General features: G+C 38.0%; 1 protein-coding gene across 1 annotated transcript; it reads left to right on the forward strand.

The window, feature by feature from the left end:
* The first annotated feature begins 553 nt into the window (after positions 1-553).
* zbtb32 (zinc finger and BTB domain containing 32) lies at positions 554-10,443 on the forward strand. Its single transcript, XM_067509006.1, has 5 exons — positions 554-650; positions 3,301-4,350; positions 5,337-5,446; positions 7,023-7,190; positions 8,612-10,443. The coding sequence occupies exons 2-5, from the start codon at positions 3,332-3,334 to the stop codon at positions 8,839-8,841; spliced, it is 1,527 nt and encodes a 508-aa protein (XP_067365107.1). The 5' UTR covers positions 554-650; positions 3,301-3,331; the 3' UTR covers positions 8,842-10,443.
* Positions 10,444-11,300: the final 857 nt, after the last annotated feature.

Raw genomic sequence — 11,300 nt, forward strand, 5'->3', positions numbered from 1 at the left:
ATTGGTACTAGTGGGCTATTGTCTGTATGTTTCCTGTCACAGACTCTTTGAAGTGGTTTTAGTCTGAGCAGAGAACAGCCTATTAATGTAGTGACCAACAAGTGATGCTGGAGGGGAGGAAATCATGTACAGCATGTACAGGTACAAAACATCTGTAGGGCACACAAATATCCCTTTAACCACTGTCCCCATTTCTCTCCCTTTTTCTCAATCACACACGCTCATACATGCAGTATGCACACATAGTTTAATCATTTAATAAAATGAATATTATCTCTGTTTTAGAAAATGTGTTAGTTTGTCAGTTCTGTTTAGGTTGAACTTTGCATGCAATATCAGTATAATGTCAAGAAAGAGTATTAAGTTTAAATTTCCCCAAGATCTTAGCAAATAAAAATAAAATATAACTAAAAACTGTTCATTTTGGAGAAATTTGACATCTTTTATCACAAAAAGCAAGTTATTTAACATCGTAGTCAATTAGCCAATTAGAGAGAGGTAGGTTGAAGAGGAGGGACTGTGAAGACAAAGGAGGAAACCACCCTGTCCTACAGCAAAACCTATACCCAGACAGACATGTCACTTTACAAGTCTCTTCACAGTCATGATGCGAGGTAGCTCATCATTCGCCAGGGAGAGTATAAAACAAGGTAAGTGCCTTTTTTTAAACAGGGTTCTTCTTCAGTTTCAAAGAATGAAAACCACAAGCACATGCACTTTAAAGTTGCTCATCGTAGGTCTAGTTAGCTGTGTTTTCTGTCATCTAGAGTAAATACAAGTCAGTGTGCCGATCTTGATCTTCTGTTGCCCATGGAGACTTTTAGATCAGTCTTCTCTCTTGTAACTGCAGTCCTTTATATGCTAAATGTGGGGAAGTTCATGTCCTGTCGAAGGATGTATAAATCTGACATATGCATGCACGGTTTTCCCCTGTGTAACCATTGAGATAGTACTGTGACTGCAAGGAGCCCGAAGGCCTGCTAACTATGTCACAACTCTGAAAGAGTGCGTTGTAGATTTGAGCAGCACTGGGGGAATTTGATTATTGCACAACCATGTTTATTACAAAATAAAATCAATCTTAGTGATAAAAAAGTAGGCAAGGTTAGCACCGTACAGAATGCTAAACATCAAAATAATTGCCTATAAGTATTATTTCAACGTACAACTCAAAATAAGGCAGTCCATGTGTCAGTCTTATCGCATCAATATGGATAGAAAGACAGCAGGAATATTCTATTGTACAATCTAATTAAGTTAAACAATAATGCACGGATTGGTACTGCACCCGCCATACAGGTCACTTCTGATGGGTGTCTGGCTCTCTAAAAAGAATACATACCTATGGAAATCCAATTTTTGTATATTACACAAAATACTTTACATTACTTTTAAAGAGTTTGTTAAATTTCATAACACATAAAATAATATTGTTTCCCTAAGCTTTTCACCACATAATACATTACAGGGGATCATACACATCGACCCGCTAAATTATCATAAAGCCGCTGACAATGACACTACTATGTTATCATTATAAATATTACTGTATCCATGCACAATTACACAACTGCATATTGTACAAACATTATTTTAATCTCACAAAAGAAAATAATTTTTCTCACTTCATAAATTTGTGATTTTAGTCAAAGTTTTGTGATGTAATTGTGATGGGCAATTAGAACATTATATGCGTAACATTGAAATATAAACTGACAATTCTGGTCAAGCGCCTCAAAGTTTTTTAATACTGTGAAATGTTATAGCGACAAAAACGGATCTGCAGCACTGCCGTATGTTCTTGTATGCAGATGACAGGCTTCACTGCACTGATGCATGCTTAAGTTGCATATTAATTTCGCTATGTGCTCCCAACACCGTCTACTCACATTACAAATTATCTGGATAAACTTGTTTAAAAATAACAACTACTACGCTGACACCTTAGCTCACTATCTTATCAAATACAGTAAATCTAAGTGACTTTGATAAGACTTGTGATACGAGAGTGGCTGTACTGTAACTTTCACTCTCAGTGCTGTATGCTGTACTACCTACACATAATACATAACAAAATACTTTATAACGTAATTTCATTAGGAAAAAATATGTTACTGCAATGATTGATTACATTGAACTCGACTCAGCCTTAGATAGAAATTATCACATAAGCAATTACAAAAGTATTTTTTAATTATGGCTCTTAGGTGCAATGTTTCAAAATACTTCAATAGTTTTAACAAAAAGGAGAGGGAGAGAGAATGATTTTGAGTGGGCAGAAATGCATGTGTGTCTAAATAAATTCCAGTAACTACAGAAAGCTAAATGTCTTTACGTTTCACGTCTACTTTCCATTTACAGTCACCATCAGAGAAATGAATGGGGTTGCAATTGTGCAAAAACAAAAAACTCTGTAATAGCCACAGTTCTTGTGACCTCTGCTGCAGAAACCGACCACACACTGTATAATCATAAAAGTTCATTATAGGCTTCAGACTGTGTGAAGATGACAACCTCTCAGGCATCCGGTAGTTTCGACAAACTGCCGCAGCGTTTTCATCCATGTATTTTCCATTTTAGATGTACTTGTATTCCAAGTATTTATGTAGCATACTTAGATATTTACATATTCCACCCCTGTGCACCGTTGCATTTGATGTTTATGTTGATTAAATACCTTCTTATTGTTGTTGACATTTAAACTTTAGTAATGTTTACTCATGTGTACAGTCATTAGTCATGGTTTCATATACTGTTAGGGCTTTGTGGCTTTAGAGTGTGTATATGAGCGCAGAATATCAAAGCTTTCACAAAACAGTACATTTCTACACATCAACCAGACATTCAGAGGCAATATCAGACAATGCCGTGATTGGAAAAAAAAATCAGCAGATTTGAGAGTCTAATAAAGTGAGAATCATTCTGTGCATTAGGACAGAAAATACTTCTTAAAATCAGTAGTGTTTTGTGAACTGCTTAAAAATTAAATGAACCCTTGCACTAACCTGTCCCAGTATAAACAAATTAAATCTCCTTGGGTACATTCAGCCCCCTCAACTCTCACTAGAGGTACTGCTGTCTGGAAAGGATGGAAAAAAAGAGCAAAAACCACTAACACATTTTATCTCTTAATCAACGGCCAATCCCTGTTGCTGGTTTGCAAAGTGATTTTCCTACTTGCAGTTTAGCATTTCTAGAAATGTCACACAGGCTGGCAAATAGACTTGTGTGGGCATAATATAACGGGAGCTTATTTGATTTCCATTGTTTGTTTGTTTTTCTTTTTCTCTCACTCCTTAGACCTTTCATAATATTTCAACATACATCAGAAATGATCCGAATCAACAACACCCAATACTTCCACTTCCTGCAGCATGCAGATACCTTACGACGCTCAGGGTCGCTTTGCGATGCCATCATCTCTGTGAAGAGTCAGACTTTTAGGGCTCATCGTCTAGTACTAGCCTGTGCTAGTAGAAGGCTAGCACAGCAGCTAGCCCAAGGAGAAACAGACAGTCCAGTTCACTGCACTCTGGAGTATTTCTCCCCCCGCACTTTCCAGCAGGTCCTGGACTTCACCTACACTCAGGCTCTGGATGTGTCTGTGGACGACCTGCACCTGTTGCTGAAAGCTGCTCAGCATTTGGAGATGCAGCCCCTGGAGGACCAGTGCCGGAAGCAGCTTGATACCCTCAGTTACAGAGCCAGGACAGAGGACAAAATAGAAGAGATGACAGATGTCAAAGAAGAAAGAGAAAGTGCAGAGGAAATGGATGAAAAGGAAAAATCAAGTCCACCTCAGCAAAAGAAACTCCAAGAGACTTCCTCACCAAAGGGAGAAGCAAGTGACAGCATTGTCATGGAAAACCTTTCACCTCGTGATCCTGCAAAGAACCACAACAGTCCACCTCGTCCAAGAAAGAAGCTCAGACTGTCCCCTATGCAAGCAACACCCTGCAACAGAGACAGCGTCATTGCCAGGCCTGTCGCTATCAGTTCGTCTTTTTCTTCTCCCTGGACTTTCACTAACATGCTGAGCTCTGTGAGCAGCCTGTTCAAACCTAACTATTCAAACCTAATTGCAGCACACCCACTTCAATCCCAGAGTCAGTCCTCTGTAGCATACCCATTCCCCCTCTCCTCTCCCCGCATGTTCCCTATACTGGCCCCCCACTTTCAAAACCCAGTTCACAGCTCCATAATGGGCTACTCTGGTATTTATTCACGTTATCCACAAAACCTTTATGCTCGATCTACAGGGATGGAGAGCATAATAAAGCAGGGTCTGTTGAAAAGAAAAAAAGCAAGCCAGAGAGAATTTAATAGGACCGTTGAAAGCAGTGAAATAAGGTAAGTGAGCACTTGGACATGATTTTGAAAAATTCTGTTTTTAATTTTCAGTCTTAGTCTCCCTGTTTTTCCTTTTAGAGTCATTTAGAATCCCCTAATTTGCTCAATTGTTCCCTTGCGACAGCTACAGTGCCTGACTCACTGCTGTTTGGTTAGATGTGTGTGATTGAGCCTCCTGCACTTTCCAACTAGAGCAGTTTCACCTGTTAACCCTTCCCTGCCAGTACTCGTCTGTCAATCTCCTTTCTGACGAATCATACAAGCCTAATTTTCAGGTCAATCACATCACAAGAGAGCAAAATAAATCATTCATTTTCCAGTTCAACTGAACATAGGTTGTAGCTTTTTAGAGTTTGTTTGAAATGAGTCATATTTTGCTCTACTCAATCTAACTCTCTTTTGTGGTGCTAAATAGTAGGAAAGCCTACTTCACTTTGTATTAAGGTGGTTTTCCTTCGTTTTAAAATTCTATGCATATTATATTGTACTGTGTTAGCAAACTGCGTGAAAAGGGGGAGCCCCCTAAATTTCTCCCCTCCTTTGCAAAATTCAGGTTTTTCACCTAGTGATACACGATTTCAAGGTTTAAATTGGCCACATCTGCACCACAAGAAATTGTTCAAAATATTTCTGTGGAAGAAATTGTCATTCTTTAGCATTGCTTCATTATCCTTTTTCTTCTACTCTATAAATGTTAAATGAGCTTGTACCTTAAAAGGGTGCTATAAATATCATGTGTGGCAGAATGAAGAGGAAGGAAAGGGTGTTGAAGGATGTACTTTGTGATAGAGTGTAAAGTTGTAAAATCCTAAGAAGACTAGCATATTTTTAATGTGATACTTTGTGAGACATTTCCTTGCTTTATATCTCCAGTGAAGCCGCTCGTTGGTACACAAATAGGAGAGCTGCTTTATAAGTTTTATAGGTACAACTAAATGCACTTTTTGCCACTGTTGCATCGGGCTAATTTTTATTTTTTTTTTAAGTTACACTGAGGTGCCCAAAGCCAATGCAGAGAGAGTTAAAGTCTGCCACAACTGCAACGCAAATCTCCCTGGTGATCCAGTGCAGCGCGAGTCAACCGCCACACCATCAGGTAATGACATCGTTATGACAAAGAGAAAACGTCTGTTTGTCAACAGAAAAACCTTAATAATCACCAAGGCTCTAGCAGGGTTTACACTGTGTAGAACTGATCCATTTAACAATATATCGATAGTGAGACAGTTCTTGTCATGACCCCTAACCTCGGCAGACTCAAGTTACATTGCTACGCAATGGAAAGTGATAAAGAGAGTTGTGGTTTTGTGAGCATGGTGCAGCAGGAGCCTTAGTGTGGTTACTAGATACAGCTAGATACATGCAGTACAGTATATACTGCAACGCAATAGTGGTTTGTCCTATACCAAAAAAGTAATATATATATGGATTTATTTTAATGAATTCTTGTAATATGACTGTGAAACACCTGCAATAACACAAGCTAAACCAACAGTCTTTATGTGCGTATGTGTGTCAGGTCAGCTCTATCCCTGATAGAGATGTTTTATCTGTCACTGATCAATGGAACATTATGTTACTTCAAGATGTTACACCAAAAACAGTGGTGAGCACTGTAATACGTTAGGCAAGATGCTTCCGAAGCATGTCTTTATATTAGATCATTTATTACATTACACATGTACCACTTGAACAAAATGATGTCTAGCTTAGCAGTGTCGACAGGTTTTTTGTATCCTCTCTTCTCCTATCTTTTGCAGAATAGTTTATCAACAAATGCATTTAAAATAAAACCGTTGTCATTACAAGATGTTACAAGATCTTCTGAAGTAAGAAAGAAGAGAAATTTTGGACAGGAAATGTGCTAATGACAACAGGTCTCAGTAGGTTGTGTTTAGAGTGGTGAATGTTCAATTGTTGTGGTTTATTCTCTCAATTTCCCCTACTATAGTACACCCCCCTTCTTATTTCAGCATCCTGTCTATACGAGGCCCAAGTTTTAACTTCAGAAACCCTTAAAAAAAGGAAGGTAGAGGCCTTGAAAGGCCTTAAAGATGCTACCTAAACCTCAAAATCACACCTTTTTAATGTTTAAAGAATTACTAAGATACCGAGCTGTAGACGATACACATGTGCAATGTGACAGGAAAGTAAACTTGTACAAACCAAATTCATTGTCTTGCAACAGGATGTTGAACAAAAATAGGTTTGTGCTCCTAACAGATGATAAAAATATTGTATGTCACATTAACACATTGGCTTACATCTCATGCAACAAGCTGTTTTTCAAGAATTGGCTGGGAGCTCACTGAGCAATAGAAACCTGATTATGATATACTGCCATTGCCCATTTTAGCAGGACTGCAAATGTTGCCTTAAAGACTGTAAAGAACTGTAGCTGCAGTTAATGTTGATTTACATCAGCGATAGCTCAGTGGATTCATTTCTTCAATCCAATCGATTCTTGCTTTGGTCTATAAAATTTTAGAATATACTAAAACAAGTGGAAAACAACTTCACAGGGCCAAATGTTGTGCTTTACCATCCCAAGAGTGAAAAACAAAAATTAAATAGTAAATTTTTAAACGTAATTAAATGTGGTGTTTTTGTGAATAGTCAGATCATGATGCCCACCGCTAACCCACTGCAACATTCACACTTGTTGCGTGCAGGTGAGGCCTGTGCAGGGTGTCTGTTCTGCGAAAGAGGAGAGGAGGGGCAACATGAAACACACTCCCATCGACAGGACCACAGAGGAGAAAAACCCTACCAGTGCCAACATTGCCCCAAGAAGTTCAGTCTGAAACATCAATTGGATACACACCACAGAGTTCACACTGGTGAGCAAACAACAATGAAAAAAACCAAAGTGTGATAACTTTTGTGTCTGATACCTTTACAGAAGCAATTCATGTATATTTCATTCTGAAAATAATGTAAAATGTGTTCTCTGTTTAGAACTAAGACTATGTTAACCCAAAATTATGCACTTGGTTTTACATAATGAAACAACAAAGAATGCTCAAGATCATTTCTTAGAGAAAAAGAGACAGATAAGTGCAAATGTATTTGTGTACTTTGACGTAGAAAAAGCTAATTGTATCAAATTCTAATCTCTAACACCAGACTTCAGAGTGGTTGCAATCATATCATTTTTTCAGTTTTACTGCATTACACATGTGCTTTGCATTTCTGTTAAATCGTCCAAAGCAAACTGGTAGAATGAATCTTATCTTACAGAAACTTGAAACTTGTGTGATATAGAAAACTTGTGTGATATAAAAACTCATAGAAACAACAGGAAACACAATGAGAACATTAACTGCTCTCAAAGCTGCGTTATTTCTATATGATAATAAGAGACCCTTACAACTCTATTTCAACCAGGAGAGACACATTTAAACGTGAAGTTCACGGAGTGCTTAAAAGTAAATTAATGGCACAGTGTGCACAGTAGGAATGTGAGAGAGGAGACTTGTATATTAGAACTTTAGGATGGAGTCATATTTTTTTAAGTATAGGAATGTCAGGCCAAGACCAACACATCTAACAAAGAAAGATGGGTCCTTACCTTATCAGCTGCTGACAGCAGCAGAAGGAGGAAAAGACTAAAAATTTTACATCTACGAGACGATTGGCTCATAGGGGCTGCAGCAGAATGTAATCTGTGAATGACCTCAGTGAGCTGATTTTGATGTGGGATGACAGGAAGCCTAAATAGTTTTCTTAATTGTAATTTTGTCAGACTTCATTAGGAATTCAATATACAATATTTAAGGACAATAACTGCAATGGGCTAAAATTGTTCAAAGCAACATAACGGTAGCTACCATACAGGAACTTCCTTCTCATGGAAAATGACATAAAGACCTGGTTAAGATCATGTCAAGTATGACCTCCCTGGTAGCTTAATACAGTGTGGCACATGATTAGTACTTCCTAAATGTTACAGGACTATAGTAACATGGTGGAAATAATAAACATGTGGTTAATGTTATAGAACGGTCACAATTTAAATGCGGGTTGTTGGACTTCAACATCAGTCTCCTGTGGAAAAGTCCTATGTCATGTGAGCTAATCCTCATTCCTACGTGGATGTGGCATAAGATATGTTTTACAAAATCATAGTTGCAGCACTATCTCTAAGCAGCTTATATAAAAATAGCAATTGCTTGAAGATGATGAATATACATATACCAATGCAAAGAAATGAGGCCCTTTCTAAAATAAACACAACTGTCTACCCTTCTTCTGTTTCAAGGGGAGAAACCTTTTGAGTGCCGCCTCTGTGGTCAGCGTTCACGGGACTACTCGGCCATGATCAAACACCTGCGGACTCACGGTGGGGCTGCACCCTATCAGTGCACAGTCTGCCTGGAATTCTGCAACAGCCTGGTCGCCATGCAAAGACACATCAAGAGCCACGCAGTGCAGGACTTTCCTCCTGACTGGAGCATCAACAGCACCTACCTGTACACGTCCCACATATGAGTATACCCCACGGACACCTCCGCCTACGTAGCTGTAGCTTTCATTTTTGCCTCTCCTGTTCTATCATAGCATTTGACTCACAGAGCTAAGCATCTGTTTCTCTGAAGGATACAGTAGATCCTAGATGATGTTGAAAAAACCCTAAAGATTCTTTACCAACACTTTAAGCTGTTGTGAAGCTGTAATAATTGTTGTAAAGCACAAACTGGGTCTTGCAAAAAACATCCATGCAAACTAACTGAGACTGTTGTGTAGCCACACTCACAACCATGGAACAGAGAAATGCAGCACTAATTTCCAATGCTACGGCAGTTTTTGAAAGTGTTTGTCATTTCAAATAAGATCATCTACGTGCATTAAAGCCACATCAACAGCTCCTCCTCATTGAATGACGCAGGCATCTGCCCTCTTACTTTCATAATTATTCCGCAGGTTCTGTTAACTTCTACAGTTTGACCTTTATGAGTTTATTGCGCCCCCATGAGAGCAACTACTATAATAATCTATTAGAGTGATCAAAAATGCAACACAAATTCAAAATGCGACCAGAGGCTGAGATATCACATTCTCATCCAGACAAAAGAGGGGTGTGGAACACATAGTCAGTCAACATACACCCAAAATTACTGATCAAGATTTTGTCCAAATCTGTCAGAAAATATCTTTATATGTTTGCTGCAACCGAGGCCTTGCACAAAAAAAGTTGGGATGCTGGTAAATCTTTATCAAAACAGAATGCAATGATTTGCAAATACTTAATAACCTATACTTGATAGAAAATAGGACAAATCATATGTTGAAACTGTGAAACTGGGCTGTTTATTGAAAAACATATGCTCAATTTGATGTCAGCAGCATGTTTAGAAGAAGCTGGGCCAGAGGCTGGTAAAGCTGGGCAATGCTTAAAAAAACTGGAACGCAAGTACTAATGAGGTTTGTATTGTATTGATTATATATGAAAAGAGGATCTCAGAGTTCTTAAAGACGGGGCAAAGGTTATTCTGAGAAAGACTGTGGTAAAATAGTTTAACTATGCCTTCTACAGGAAGCTTATAGTTCTGTTTCACCTGAAAACTATTTGTTGATTTGTACAGCATTATTTTAATGTGTATGCAGTAGCAACTAAATAAAAAAAGCTTTAACTCATGTTTGATTTATGGGCTTTCAATGGAACAGTATGCTGTATTTTACTAATGCAAGCTTACAGAACACACAACAGTTACCTTGGCAGTTCTTTGTTATTAGTATATATATTGAAAGACAGGTTGATGTAAATAAGTGGGCGGGCAGTTCGGTCATGCATGTGAAGCTGGATGTAAGAATTGCAGGAGGAATCTACTTGATTTCTGTGTATAGTTTGTGACGTCTTACAGTGATTTAACCTACAATGACAAATTATCAGTTTTTGATTATTGAAGGTTTTTAGTTTTTTATAGCAGACACCCCCTTTTCACCTCTCACTATTGGAAAAGCAGTGGTGCTACTGATCACATTTGGTAATTAATAAATATTTTTTAAAGTAAGATTAAAAATGGTTACATTTTTATTGTTATCATTCTGACCTAAGAATCCCACATGCCTCTTTTCTACTTCCCCCCAAAAAGGTTAATCAATAAAATAACTTTATTTCTATTTCTATATATTTATAGCCCTATACAAAGAATATTTGTTCTTGATAGCATAAACATGCTTTCTTATACACACGTAATATCATACACATACATACCATATATAGCATATTGTACATGCTTATAGACATCATGTGCATTTTTCAGATATGCACATAAGCAGAAACTGTATTTGGTATGTCACTTTACTGCCTTCAGACGCTCTTTCTTATCAACACTAACTCCTCCATGGAATTGTTGCTTGTCTTTATCCTCCTCTGCCATTCCTTCAGCCCAAGTACAAATAGCTTCTGCCAAGTTTGGTGTCTTGAAGTTTTCAATCTGCAAGAGCTTATACCTGGTTAGGCAGTGGTACCTGATGTGTGACGTGGAACTGACACAGGTCTACTCTAAATGTTCCCTTCTCCAGTGTCACGCAGGGTTTAAAGTTAGCGCCCTACTCAATCACATCGTTTTTCTTGGCACATCCCACCTGTGTGGTAAGTGCCAAGCTGGAGATGTTAAGTGTTGATTCGGTTAAAGATACTAAATGCATAACCTGAATTACACTTCTTTGCCACATGATGTCGCTATGTGTTCGACTCTCTACAACTGTAACAGGAAAGTAAAGCCTCTTCGAATAACGACTTTTCAAAGTAAACATTTTAGCAAACCATAATTGGAAAACGGGTTGTTGGTTCTCTTATATTCCAATGTAGCATCATTTATTTTGTTATTTAAATTTGTGATTTAGCAAATGTGACAAATTATTTTTCATTAAAACATTTATTACTGTGAACACAAAATCGAATGCAATAGAATGGCAGTACAGTATTACTGAGACTGGTAATC

This window comes from Channa argus, chromosome 7 (assembly GCF_033026475.1).
Source record: "Channa argus isolate prfri chromosome 7, Channa argus male v1.0, whole genome shotgun sequence".
Lineage (NCBI taxonomy): Eukaryota > Metazoa > Chordata > Actinopteri > Anabantiformes > Channidae > Channa > Channa argus.

Coding starts and splice junctions, on each gene's coding strand:
- zbtb32 (XM_067509006.1), top strand. CDS start 3,332: ATGATCCGAATCAACAACACCCAATACTTCCACTTCCTGCAGCATGCA. Junction 5,447..7,022: donor GTCAACCGCCACACCATCAG/GTAATGACATCG, acceptor TGTTGCGTGCAG/GTGAGGCCTGTGCAGGGTGT. Junction 7,191..8,611: donor ACACCACAGAGTTCACACTG/GTGAGCAAACAA, acceptor TTCTGTTTCAAG/GGGAGAAACCTTTTGAGTGC.